Genomic DNA, 13,549 nt, shown 5'->3' with positions numbered 1-13,549 from the left:
ATTGAGCACTATATGCCATCATTGCCAATATAAACTTAATTCTAGGAGCGTGAGCTCGTTCTCATCACGTAGTAATGTTGGCACAGAATTCGGTCACCCACCACTCCACCGCTAAAGATCAAATACACCCATCTATGATTCCAATCTACTACATCCGCCTTATCTCCCTCTCCTCCATATACTTCCCCAACCCACCATCCAAATGATCCCACCACTCAAAAATCATACTCTGACATATCAACTTAAACCACGGGGTAAACTTCAACGACTCATCCTTCAACATCCGCCTCAGTTCGCTTTGGGATACATATCTCGTATCTGACACCTCATTCGGGTTGACATCCAGATCCACGTCGGTTTTGATGAAGAGGATGTAGTCGATTTCGTGCTCGCCCCATTTCCCGTCGCTGGGCGCTTTGTAATGTATTCTTGTCAAGAAATCGAATTTCTCATAAGGGACTTGGGTGGCTTTGATGCCGAGTTCGTGATCGAGTTTCCGTATCGCGGCTCTTTTGACGCCGGAGATCGCGGCAGAGAGGGTGGCGCCTGTTTCTCCTGGTATACCGAGAGGATGCGAACAGCATGTGTTGGTCCACATATCAGGGAATGTGATCTTTTCGCTCGCTCTTTGTTGGAGAAGTAATCGGTTCTGGCTATCGAAGAGGAAGCAGGAGAAGGCGCGGTGGAGGAGGCCACGATTGATGTTCTCCATGAGGTGGCAGACTTTTTTGCTGGCGCTGCCGATGGGTTGGTCTTGGTCGTCGAGGACTATACAGACTTCATCCATCAGGCGGATCTGTTCCTCGTCGTAACCTTTCATGTCGTCGTGGTCTTGGGTTGCGGAGCGGGTTTGGGTTGCGAGGGAGGTGTTGATTTCGGGGAAGAGGCGGAGGATGTGTTGGGCGTTGGCAGATTGTGCGGGTGCCATGGTGGCGGTTGTAGTTGCACTCATCTTGACTGTAGTCTGTAGTAGGTAGCTGGGGGATATATGGGAGGCGTGAGTAGGAATTCTGGAGAATAATCGAACCATTGGATTGCTTAATCAGAGGCGATATGCAGGGCTCATGCAAGCACTAAACTCTATATCCTAGCGTGTCTTTTCCAACGCGTCGAGGCGTGCCCGCGTTTCTGTGACAATCCAGAGTCAGGCCAGGACAAAGAACGCACACACCTACATCGACCATGTCATCACCGGCCGGGCCAGTATTGCACTCTGATGTACCCCAGCAGAATGGGCGCTCTTCCTCCCGCGCACGAGGCCCACCCACAGCCAGCACTCCAGGTGTCCAGAGCGAGAACGGTGCGGGTTTCCCAGATGATGAAGTTGTCGGTCGACTGCGACGGCAGGGTCGACAAGATATACCACGCGTGGTCGATACCACCGCCGAAACACTCGGCATCCAATTCGAGAGATTCCTGGAGAACTTCACCGAAGACCCGACATCATCCGCCCTGCCAGCCTCGAGCGCGGTGACGACCAACAAGTATTACATCGCTCAGATCCACGGCCTCTGCCAGTTCAAGCTTTCCACCCTCTACGTCGACTTCACCCACCTGACCGACCACGAGCGGGGTGTACTGGCCAATGCCATCCAGGGCGACTTCTACCGTTTCCAGCCGTACATGCTGCGCGCACTCAACAATCTCATCGCCAAGTACGAACCACAATACTACCGCGAGCACAGACAGCCAGGCTCGACTACGGCTCGAACAGACACATCCTTGGCGGGCAACAGCATGAGCGAGGATGATGGCATGAACGACAAGACGCCCAACCAGCAGACGGACAAGATTTTCGCCATTGCCTTCTACAACCTCCCGCTCGTGTCGAGAGTGCGACAACTACGGACCGAGCAAATCGGCAAGCTCGTCTCCATGTCTGGCACTGTCACACGAACATCCGAAGTCCGACCCGAATTACATTTGGCTACCTTTGTGTGCGAGATCTGCAATGCAGTCATCCCAGATGTCGAGCAGATCTTCAAATACTCCGAGCCCACACAATGTCCCAACCAAACCTGCGGTAACCGCATGGCGTGGCGCTTGGATATCCGACAGAGCACATTCATCGACTGGCAGAAGGTGCGGATACAAGAGAATAGCTCCGAAATACCGACAGGTAGTATGCCTCGTACTATGGATGTCATCCTTCGTGGCGAGATGGTTGATCGTGCGAAAGCTGGGGAGAAGTGTATCTTCACTGGCACGCTCATTGTTGTGCCCGATGTCAGCCAGTTCCGCGTACCAGGCACTCGTGTGCAGGCCATACGAGATTCACAAGCACCTCGAGGTGGTGATGCCGGCGGCACTGGTGTGAGTGGGTTGAAAGCACTTGGTGTACGCGATCTGACATACCGCATGGCATTCTTATCGACCATGGTCACCCCAGATGTCTCCACCCAAGGACAAAGTGCGAAGCAGCACCTTAAAGGCCAAGCCGGCAATATCTTGAGCTCTCTCGGCCAGATGGTCGACCTGAATGACGTCTCTGGTGATCAGGCTCAGCAAGACTACCTCGATACTCTCACACCTGCTGAAATTGACGATCTGCGGAAGATGGTGCAAATGCCGAACATCTATATGCGACTTGTGGACTCACTCGCTCCCATGATCTATGGCCATACCGTGGTCAAGAAGGGTCTTTTGCTGCAGATGATGGGTGGAGTCAGCAAGCTCACGCCAGAAGGCATGGCATTGCGTGGCGATCTGAACGTGTGTATTGTGGGAGATCCCAGCACGAGCAAATCGCAATTCCTAAAATACGTCTGTTCGTTCTTACCACGTACCGTCTACACATCCGGCAAAGCATCATCCGCCGCCGGTCTCACCGCCGCCGTAGTGAAAGACGAAGAAACCGGCGAATTCACCATCGAAGCCGGCGCCCTCATGCTAGCAGACAACGGCATCTGCGCCATCGACGAGTTCGACAAAATGGACATAGCCGACCAAGTCGCCATCCACGAAGCAATGGAACAACAGACCATATCCATCGCCAAAGCCGGCATCCAAGCCACGCTCAATGCCCGCACCAGCATCCTCGCCGCCGCCAACCCCGTAGGCGGCCGCTATAACCGCAAAACCACCCTCCGAGCCAACATCAACATGAGCGCACCCATCATGTCCCGCTTCGACCTCTTCTTCGTCGTCCTAGACGAATGCAACGAGACAATCGATCAGCACCTCGCTGAGCATATCGTCGGGATCCACCAGCTGAAAGACGAAGCGGTCCAGCCTGAATTTAGCACCGAGCAGCTCCAACGCTATATCCGCTTCGCGCGCCTCTTCCAACCGGTTTTCACGGACGAGGCGAAGAGCGAACTTGTGGCTAAATACAAGGATCTGAGAGCCGACGACGCACAGGGAGGTGTTGGGCGGAACTCGTACCGGATTACTGTCAGGCAATTGGAATCACTTATCCGATTGAGTGAGGCGGTGGCGAAGGCCAATTGTGTTGATCAGGTTACTCCGCAGTTTGTTGAGGAGGCGTATAAGCTGCTCAAACAGTCGATTATTAGCGTGGAGAAAGACGATGTGGAGTTCGAGGAGGAAGATGACGTCGTTACTGCCGCTGGTGCTGGTGTGGAAGAAGGCGAACAAGACGCCGACTCGCCCATGAACGACCAAGATAATGAGGAACACGCACCTTCATTCCGGCACTCGACGACACCCGCCCTAGCCCGACCACGCACCCAGATCAAATACGACGATTTCGTCCGCATGCAGAAGATCCTCCTCCGACGCGTGAATGAGGATCAGAACATAGCGGAGGATGGGACGGAGGAGGACGATCTACTGGTGTGGTATCTAGAGGAGATAGAGGAGTCCCTGCAGAGTCGGGAGGATATGGAGCGGGAGAGGGGGTTGGCGCGGAAGGTGTTGAGGAGGATGGTTAGGGTGAGTTTCTTTCATCTTTGTCTTCTCTGCTAAATGGGGTCCGGTGGAGATCGGTGCTAACCGTGTGGTTTTCTGTTTAGGAGAATGTGCTGCTGCAGATTCGAGGTGAGGGGCTGGCTGATGAGGATGGGGAGACGCCGCGGGAGGGGAGGGTGATGTATGTTGTTCATCCGAATTTCGCTGCGGATGAGTTTTTGGGTGTGCAGTAGTGCACTCACTGTGCAGGTCGGGCGAGGGCATCATGGTGGATGATTCATGCGATTATGGAGTACGATCTTGAAGGAAGATGTCAGCGAGGCGTTAGGATATGAAGTTTTAGCGGATGATTGCATTGAGTTTATGAGTGTACGTTATATGGACGAGGAGATGTCCTGTGTGGTCGAGCTACGCATATATGGTATCAGAGCTTGGGCTACTTCCCACTCATGTGAAATGACAGATTAGAGCGAGTTCGCAGATAGCTTCGATGAACTCTACTCGCGGGGGGTTGCGACCTCATCGTCGGCCTGCTAAGGGGAGCGTCATAACGGACGAGCAGCAGGACTGTATGATCGAGCTAAGCAGTATACATCATGAGAGCTCGATCTCATCCTCGTCGACACAACATCATATAATATGGATCACCTCTCCCGTGATCTTGGAGTTCCCTACATACGGTCATCGGGACACGCAGCTTGGTCAACTGGGTCAAGCGCAGGTCTCCCTTCACGACATAGGAGCAAGACTCTCACAGCTTAGCCTTGTCATCATCACCAACCTTCCCCCCACCCATCAACCTCTCCAACGCCGCCCTAACATGCCCCTCCAACCCCTCAGCCGGCGGCCGATTATCACTCCGCTTCACCCAAATCTGCACGAACCCCCCAACAGCCCTCACAGCCTCAACCCCTTCCTCGAAAATTCCAACCTCATACATGACACTATTCTTCCCCAACTTGACAACCCGTAAACCAACATCAAGCATACTCGGGTAAGCGGGGGAACCGAAATAATCACAATATGAACTCGCCACTAAAGCTATCCGGGGGTAAGAAGAAGTGTTGTAGTTGCATTTTCTGATCAGGTAGTCGTTTATTATGCTGTCTATTAGGACGCCGTAGATGGGGTTGTTGAGGTGGTGGAACATGTCGTTATCTGCCCTTAGTTCCCCAATGGCGTGAGTATGAGGTGTTGTGCATGTGTTGTTGATGGTAGCGTGGGCTTACCATCTTGTCCTGTAGTCTAGGTGATATGGGTAATCTTTACGGTTTCGTTGCCGCTTGGCTACTAGGTCAAGTGCTAATGGCTTGTCCATGGTTGTCGTTGATGAAGAATGTCTGAACATGGAGACGAAGGCATGAAGTGTCTGGTTGTTATGCTGGTCAAATGCCAACCGAGGTACGATTGGAAGATGCGTACTGTATACTGCGCCGAGCGTTCTAATCTATACCACACAACCGAGTCCAGCACACTGCATTCGACCCAAGTCCAACTCGTCCTTCTTCAATAGGTACAGCTACATATTGGACGATATTCCGCGGCTTCTTTCTGAGCGAAATGCAGTCCGTCCACCGAGTAGATCAGACGATCCGCTTCAAAGCGACCGCAGTTTTTCTGGCCGTGGCCAGTTCTACATTTGTCCTGACTAAGTCCATGATCTATGTACAATGGTGCTCGATCAGCCTAGGCACCATCTTGGTGATATCAAATCTTACCCAACGCTTAGCTGGCCGGCTTCTGCTTGACTTTGATATTGAGTTTCACAGTAGGTACTTTCGGAGCTGGCGAGCCTTCCAGTGCCTTCACAGCTCCGTCTTTGTACGGCTTGAGCTCGGGGTTGCGATCCACGACATCTCTAATGGCTGTACCAGCGAAAGAGGACAGAGTGCTGAGCTGTCTCACTAGTCCCAGCCGCATGTCATCTGGTGAAGCGCCTTTCTTCGCAGCTTCATGCAGTGCTGCTTGTGCTTGTCTCATAACCGTAGCCACTTCTGATGCTCGTGTTTGCCGGATCAAAGCAAGCTCGCGGAAGATTCGCTCGATGTATGCCACGCCGCCAGGGACAGTACTAGCATATGCTAGCGAAGTACGTCTCAGCATATCGAGGGCTTCGTCTGTACTGTATGTGCCTGCTTTCAAGCTCGCGATCAGCTCGTCCGAGAAGTTGTTGAGACAGAGCTTGGCTGTGCGTGCCGCCAGAATAGCAGAATCGTTATTGGCGGAGTCCTGCCAGATGCCTACGCCTGCTAAGAGGGCTGCACTCGCAACACAGCCCAGCAAACCGCCAGTAATGATGGCGGCAGGTGCGAGCGCAGTACTGGCCGCACGGGAGCTACTTTGTGCTGATGGTAAATCTCGGGTGTTCCGAGGACTAGCTAGAATGGCATTGGAGTTTGATCGTGCTTTGCTTGCAACATTGGTAGGCAGGGTGTCGTTGACCTGTATGATGATCTTGTCCTTCAGCGGGTTCGTTGTCGGCATAGTCTGGGCTCGAGTTGGCGGCAGTGGACGGCTCGGCCTTGTCTCTGGCTTCGTCTGTATCTCCTGAACGCCGGGATCATTGCGTTTTGCCTGCTCTGACTGCCTGCGTTGAGGGTTTTTACGAGCCTTCTTGGGGGAAGGCAATATAGTCGCACTCATAGCTCAAGTGGTTGACATCTGGCTAAACCTATCATCCTGCGCATCTTGGATGATCACCGCGTCATGTATTTAATTCCTCGCGGCCAGGCGAATGTATTGTGATTGGTATCATAAACATTACGGAGTATTGTTGACGAGGTCGATTAGACGCAGGAGGATAAACCGGATGTCGACAATCAACGCTAATTTCAGCCACATCGAGCGCCACATCGTCTCCAACTCCTCCAATGCGGACGGCAACATGATGCCCGATCGTGAAATACACGGCGAGTAGTGAGACCGCTCTACATACCTGATTGCAGTCGACAGTGGTGTCGAAAGCGGCATCTGCACGAGCGGACGCCCGCAACCCAATAGCAATAGGTCGATTCACCTCTGACAAGCCGGACACACCATCAAGTCAGCTGGCAGCTATGCATCTAGACAGTGTCATAGAGCCAGATGCGAGACCGAAAAGAGGCCATGGATCGAACCTACTGGCCTTAGAGGTTCATACATCCACCTGACTGACGAAATGAACCAGTTGCGCCTTCTGATAGGACACGAGAACTATGGCAGCCATGCCTCGATCGCGACCAAGACTGTGATGTGGAAGCCGCGGATTCGTACAGTGTAAAAAAGCGAACGCTTTAGCTCATTGTTCGGTATTCTTTCTCACAATTACTACAAGCCCGGTCCAACCATGAAGTTGCATACACTCCTACGTCTTGCGTGCTTGGTGCAACTAGCGCTCACGTCTGCAATGGCCTTGGCTCCATCCAGCCCGAATAACCGATTCTTCACCTGCCCAAGATCTCGACGAGAACCTCTGTGCTGCGAGCACACCTCAGCTACTGCTTGCCTACTTGGCATGGTCGATTATCCAGCCACGGGGTCTGTGGCTAACCTCATATGAAAGCTGAGAGTGGCGACATTTTGGGCTACGACATCGCATCATGTGCGAATAGCATCAAGGATGGCGGCATCTACCAGTTCTGTTGCCAGATTGCTCACAATGTAAACTCCATATCCCATAGCAAAAACGATCGACTTTACTGATCTGCGCAGATCGAAGGCAGTCCTGGTTCATTGTCCGGTGGGAACTGTATCAAGGGTGGTCCGTTCTCGTTTCTGGACACTGACTAGTGGCATTATGGCCTCAATGCCTATGGACAAGAGGACAAGACAAGCTCTTTCAAATCCTGTGGGAAAGTTCGCGAAGACACAAAGCCTCTGCCCTGAGTAATAGGTTCACAAGACCATCTTGATTCTCCCTTCCGCTAGCAGTCAGTTCCAAAAACGATACCATTTGCCAAGCCCAAGTATCAGTAGCAATGCTGCATTCAAGAAGGTTTTACGTCGACAGGAGTTATAGCCATCTTCCTGGCCGTTATCGAGATCGAGCCATACACGTAACGCATCTCTATTCTTACTTCAATCAAAGACAAAGCACAGCCGTGCAAGGAGAGCGGCGACCATCATTCAATCATGGGAGCAGTTTGTGGTAACACTCCGTCACCATTCCTCCCAATACCTTTACCGCTTCTACACCCCTTCCCAATCTCAACCCTGTCGATATGACAGATCCGGTCCGCCATCAGGTTATCATCATCCGCAGGAGATTGCTCCCGCGGGGCATAATAGTGCGCATCATCCGCACAACCTCCACATCTTTCTTCTTCGACTGCGATGCCTCCTACATGGACTTCGACTAGGCGGACTTATTCATGGGATAGACGGCAGCACGTCCGACATCAATCCGCTCGCATCGACATTCAAGTCGAAGAGAGCTTCGATCCAACTTTAGGAGGTAAAGTCAGGATGATTGATCATCATAGGGCAAGGAACTAACGTACATTCGCCCGATGGGCCATTGTATGGCTGTGCACACATGGCGCCTGCTGGGACACCTGCTAACGTGGGCCAGGAAGACGGAGTGATGGTCTCGGTATCGAAGGATCGATCATCTACAACCTGCGTCGAAGTGGTGAGGGTGCCCAGACTATCTGTTCGTAGGGTATTTGGGAAGGTCATCGTGCTGCTGTGATCCGTGATGCCGTCTGGCGAAGTCACCACGATAGTCGGTAGTATGAGGACCGAGTTTGGGATCGGCATGGTGGAAGTTGCTGTATTCGGTGTCGTGGTTGGCTGTGGAAGGTTTTATTGCACCTGCGCAAGCTGGGAGGATGATGTAGTGATGAAAAGGACTTACGCAATGCTATCGCTGCTGCTAGACATGAGACATGCAGCTGTCAATGCGAAATGCTCGTGAAAGACTACATGTGAGACGGTCGAGCGTTGACTGTATGCTAATGACTCTTCAAAGGACAATGTTGCTAGATTGACTGAGAACAAGGAGCGTAGTGTACTTCCCATCGAAGATCATGAGCGTCCATCAGCAATTGTCTTGTGGCTGTCTGCGCTCCGCCGGTGGTTAAGAAACGTCCTGGTAGAAAATCGAACGTAGGCTGTGCTCATGCATCGTGATCCCAAGGCACATCAATGGCAGGCAATCCAGTCGTGGCCGATGCTCCCAGGCAAAGTGTGAAATCTGTACATACGCATGTCATGCTCCCACACAACGTCACCAGCTATTGGGAGGCGAGAATGCGGTTGCGCACTTGTATGATGGTCCCGTGGGTCAAATTTCTTCGCCAAAGCAGGATATTGCGTATTCACGCGGTGAACATCGGCAGTCGCATCAAGCTCAACGACACTGTAGTCAAGCAAACGAGTAGATTCTTGACTTCAAGGCTTTGTTTGTCGCCAAGTGTATGCCAAGCTCAGGCGGTCCAGACCCAAGGTCCAGCAGATCAGCATCGCGTTCGAGCTGGAGGATCAGCAGTTCGCGGCGCATGAGTGGAAGACGAGTCTGACGTTGTTGCCCACAGTGTCTCCTATATGTCCAACTTCCCACTGGTGAAGGCAGGGGCGCAACACGTGCCGTTTACAGGTTGAAGTGTCGTTGTACCACTTTCCCTTGGCATGTTTCACACGCTTATTGCTAAGGTACTTTCAGGTGCCTGCAGAAAGGCATCCCCAAGGCCGGGACTTCCAGATGCATCATCGGCTTTGGTGAGAAGTTCGCAAATCCGCGTGGAGCTCGTATGGTAGCATCTTGGACAGACTGCAGACGGTGAAGGAGAGTTTGAACATCTCCAAGCTAAACCAAGTCATCATCGCGCTTCCCAATAGTCGTCAAGCTTTTGGAATCCGAGATAAGATGACGGAGGCCAAGGCACTTGGCATCAATGTGTTGGCGCGCAGCCCGTGTTGTAGTAAACAGGATAGCGAGATGGATTGCCAAACGATTGTTGTCGCTAGAGCGCCACGCGCAAGCCATTCCCTACACTCATACCTTCCCTTCCCTTCATCCTTCGCTCCTACTACATCAATCACGATAACGCCAGAAGCCTCGCGACAGGATCTCCGTCAAAAGCGACGCCACACTTCGTGACGACACGGGCCGTAGCTTGGGCTGTGCAAAGAGGCGTCAGGGAGGCAAGGACGAGGAGACAGCAACGCCTACAAACAAACTCGTCGCCCTCAGAACTACTCCAAAATTCCCCCTCCGACTCCATCACACACTCCCTCGACCTCTTTACGTTTCTGCCCTACCGGCATAATAATCATAATACCTGTCGCGCTGGTCGCCAGCCTCACTCCGATTAACCGCGCAGCTATACGGCCACCAATCACGCGCTGCTGAAGCCCGAGGAAACTGGGGCGCAGACCGCATTCCTTTCGAGCGGCCTCGTGTGCAACACCGCCGCCTTTCCTGCTGCTCAACCATCATCATGCGTATGTAACCTCAGCTCTGCATCTCGTTGCTGTCATAGCGTCGTGCCTGGTAATGGGACCTGATGGCTAATGGGCCTCTTTCGCATAGACTCGATCAAGAAGATTGCTCGACGAGAGGCATGGTATGACGAGGGTCCATCGTACAACCCGTTCGGGCGATATAATGTGCATCGACAGCAGAAAAAGGTCGCCGATGAGGAGCTAGCCAATGGTGCGAATGGCGGACCACTAAATCATGTGCAAACTGAGAACAATCTCGGCCCGTCACCAGTAGAGACACAACGGAAGACCGACTGGCAGCCTCAGCCAGGCCCACACAAGGCTCCTACCTACCCACAAGGACCCGAAAATGATCTGCCGGAGAAGCGTGAGCAGAAGGTTGATGATATATCACCAAGCGCAAGCACCAGCAAAGGCAGCTGCGAGAAGCCGGCACAGCCACAGCGTGAGATACCCAGCGTGACAGAGGACTCTGTAGGCGCTCAGAATGGCGACGGCACACGAAAGCGCAAGTCGCGCAAATTCCTACCATGGAAACATTCTGGCAAGGGCGATGAGCAGGATGTCCAGCGAACAGACACGAACGAGTCCAAGGGCAAGCAGTCCAAGCACAAGATCACGTTCATGTCGCAATTCAAGGCCGTCTTCTTCTCCTGGATCAACATTTTACTGATCATGGTGCCGGTCGGCATTGCTTTGGAGTACAGCGGCGTCAACAAGATTGTGGTCTTCGTCATCAACTTCTTGGCCATCATCCCGTTGGCTGCTATGCTTTCCTACGCAACCGAGGAGCTGGCCATGTACATTGGAGAAACACTTGGTGGTCTGTTGAATGCGACGTTCGGCAATGCTGTCGAATTAATCGTCAGCATCATCGCCCTGGCGCAAGGACAGATCTTGATTGTGCAAACATCACTGATCGGAAGTATGCTGTCCAACTTGCTCCTGGTCATGGGCATGTGCTTCTTCTTCGGCGGTCTGAAACGAACCGAGCAATTCTTCAACCTCACAGTCGCACAAACGGCCGCCTCTCTGCTTGCGCTCGCCATCGGATCCTTGATCATTCCCACGGCGTTTTCCATCTTCACACCAGGTAATGCAGACGATGGTGTCACAGCAGCCTCGCGCGGTACTGCCGTCATGCTCCTGTTCACCTACTGTTGTTACCTGTTCTTCCAACTCAGGACACATATCGACATGTACAATGCACCCAGCCAGAAGTCGCCGAAGAGACCAAGTGGCAAGAAGGATGCTGGCGATGCTATGCGTAGCCTTGCTTCCATGGGAGCTGGAACGGGCGCTGCAGCAGCCGGTGGCCAGATCAACCAGGAGAACCTTGTTCATGATGAGCCCGAGGAAGAAGACGGTCCACAGCTTACACGTCTGGGCGCACTTGTCACCCTCGCCTTCTCTACCGTGTTGATCGCTCTGTGCGCCGAGTACATGGTCAGCGCCATCGGTGCAGTCGCGAAGTCCGTGTCGCCAGAGTTCATCGGCCTGATCTTGCTACCCATCGTCGGCAACGCTGCCGAGCACGCTACCGCCGTCACCGTTGCAATCAAGGACAAGATGGATTTGTCCATCGGTGTGGCCGTCGGATCATCACTCCAGGTCGCCCTTCTCGTGCTCCCGTTGATGGTGTGCTTGAATTGGTTCGGCCTGGGTGCGCCGGCCGATCTGACATTGAGCTTCGATGGTTTTCAGGTATCGGTGTTGTTCATTGCTAGTAAGTCATGTGAGAGAGTTCTCGGGCTACGATATATGCTGACATTCTTCTAGTCATCGTCGTGAACTACGTAATTCAGGACGGCAAGAGCCACTGGCTCGAGGGCATGCTATTGCAAGTCACCTACTTGGTCATCGCCGTAGCCGCATGGTTCTACCCCGCCTCAAGTACTTATACCCTCCCTATAATCAGCACCCTCTCCCATACTGACCTGAATCTTCACAGATGCCATAGTAGGCTAAATCAGCCCACGCTTCTTGTACCAGTACCCCAGTGTACACAATCTGGGAGCATGTCACGGCGTTCGACCACGGCAGGCTGTTTTGGAGGAAGCTTGGAGGCGTTCGGTGTTTTCATGAAAGCAGTCAGGAATTTGACCGGCTTCGTTCTGAAAAGGAATCTCACAACTGGCTACAATCACGGCCAAGAAAGGCACGGCACAAGATGCGTAAGCCGTTAGCATAATCTACTTCTTGTTTGTACTAGCGATCTTCCTCGAAGTCTCGAAACCTGTATCGTGAGCCACTACTGTTGATTGGCGTAGGCTTTATGACCGGTCCATAGATCTCCCTCTTCGCGGCAAGCCTTGCTTTGTGGGTCACCGTCTGCATGCAAACGAGACTCATGTTGTGAAAACCGAGTACAGCAAGAGCTCATATGAAGGTACGTGCCTCGCCCTTATCGTTGCGCGTTCCATTCGCTAATGATCAGGGGTGAGCGAACTCATCCACTCTCGTCCCGGGAACGTGCTGAACCCGTGTAACTCGAGAAGTTCCATAGGTCAAGCATGCGGACTTCGCGGGCAGATGGCACAGTTATATGCAATTGCTGCACTCGCTGCACCTACTGGTCCGCGCAACTACAGCTCCATTGGCATGGACCAAGGCTTGAGGTCTGATAACACTCGTGATCGCGGTCTCACGTGGTCCGATCCTTCAAATGGTATCCTGTGGCTTTAGGACACTATAGCCTGGTCGCTGGCTCTGCGAGCTAAAGATCTAGGAACAGCGATCCATCTCGGCAACCTCGGCCGCAAACAAGATAACACTGGAAGATACGTCAGCTTGGAACTGCCATCAGACCACGAGGAGACTCTCGCTGGCCGCTATATCTGACGGCCGAATAGGCGGGACTTCGCGACTATCCCCATCGGCGTCAGCGCTGTTCGCCTGTACAGCGGGACTTACGACAGCTCGAACTCCTAGCAAGGCAGCTGGGAAACATCTCTGTACGCTCGTTGCGGAAGCTACGACCGAGCTCCAATAGTGCCACTCTTTCCTTTCTCGGCAACGAGGTCACATGATCACGTGATTCTCGCCGCTAGCGCCATAGCTCCCGCTCGGCCTACATATTGCTGGCCATGGTGCTCAAACCCTTCTTCCCTCGACACCTCTACACATCCTCCCCTTCCTTACTTCTCTCTTGAATCTACTCAAGCTCTACTTCAGCTCTGTTCCTACTTCCACTCCACTGATCACAACCATCCACAACACCACCACGACCGACCACGAGCGTCTGGCCTTCCTCTAG

The 13,549-nt window shown here is 52.9% G+C and overlaps 5 protein-coding genes across 5 annotated transcripts; 2 read left to right on the top strand and 3 right to left on the bottom strand.

Moving 5' to 3' along the window:
* Positions 1-148: 148 nt before the first annotated feature.
* On the bottom strand, positions 149-928 carry IDI1 (isopentenyl-diphosphate delta-isomerase idi1; the record flags this gene model as incomplete). The annotated part of the gene is made up of 1 exon (XM_064834522.1): positions 149-928. The coding sequence occupies one exon, from the start codon at positions 926-928 to the stop codon at positions 149-151; it is 780 nt and encodes a 259-aa protein (XP_064698386.1).
* A 254-nt stretch (positions 929-1,182) lies between these two features.
* Positions 1,183-4,103, top strand: MCM6 (MCM DNA helicase complex subunit mcm6; the record flags this gene model as incomplete). The annotated part of the gene is made up of 2 exons (XM_064834521.1): positions 1,183-3,894; positions 3,975-4,103. 2 exons carry the CDS (start codon positions 1,183-1,185, stop codon positions 4,101-4,103), a joined length of 2,841 nt encoding a protein of 946 aa, XP_064698385.1.
* A 1,492-nt stretch (positions 4,104-5,595) lies between these two features.
* LTS14_001812 (uncharacterized protein) lies at positions 5,596-6,354 on the bottom strand (the record flags this gene model as incomplete). The annotated part of the gene is made up of 2 exons (XM_064834520.1): positions 5,596-5,951; positions 5,994-6,354. 2 exons carry the CDS (start codon positions 6,352-6,354, stop codon positions 5,596-5,598), a joined length of 717 nt encoding a protein of 238 aa, XP_064698384.1.
* A 1,913-nt stretch (positions 6,355-8,267) lies between these two features.
* LTS14_001811 (uncharacterized protein) lies at positions 8,268-8,607 on the bottom strand (the record flags this gene model as incomplete). The annotated part of the gene is made up of 2 exons (XM_064834519.1): positions 8,268-8,293; positions 8,349-8,607. 2 exons carry the CDS (start codon positions 8,605-8,607, stop codon positions 8,268-8,270), a joined length of 285 nt encoding a protein of 94 aa, XP_064698383.1.
* Positions 8,608-10,289: 1,682 nt separating this feature from the next.
* Positions 10,290-12,261, top strand: LTS14_001810 (uncharacterized protein; the record flags this gene model as incomplete). Its single annotated transcript, XM_064834518.1, has 4 exons — positions 10,290-10,293; positions 10,382-12,019; positions 12,073-12,186; positions 12,245-12,261. The coding sequence occupies 4 exons, from the start codon at positions 10,290-10,292 to the stop codon at positions 12,259-12,261; spliced, it is 1,773 nt and encodes a 590-aa protein (XP_064698382.1).
* Between the last annotated feature and the right edge of the window lie 1,288 nt (positions 12,262-13,549).

Source organism: Recurvomyces mirabilis (assembly GCF_035927965.1).
Source record: "Recurvomyces mirabilis strain CCFEE 5264 chromosome Unknown scaffold_3, whole genome shotgun sequence".
Taxonomy (NCBI): Eukaryota; Fungi; Ascomycota; class Dothideomycetes; order Mycosphaerellales; family Teratosphaeriaceae; genus Recurvomyces; species Recurvomyces mirabilis.
This window is presented reverse-complemented; position numbering and strand designations above follow the sequence as displayed.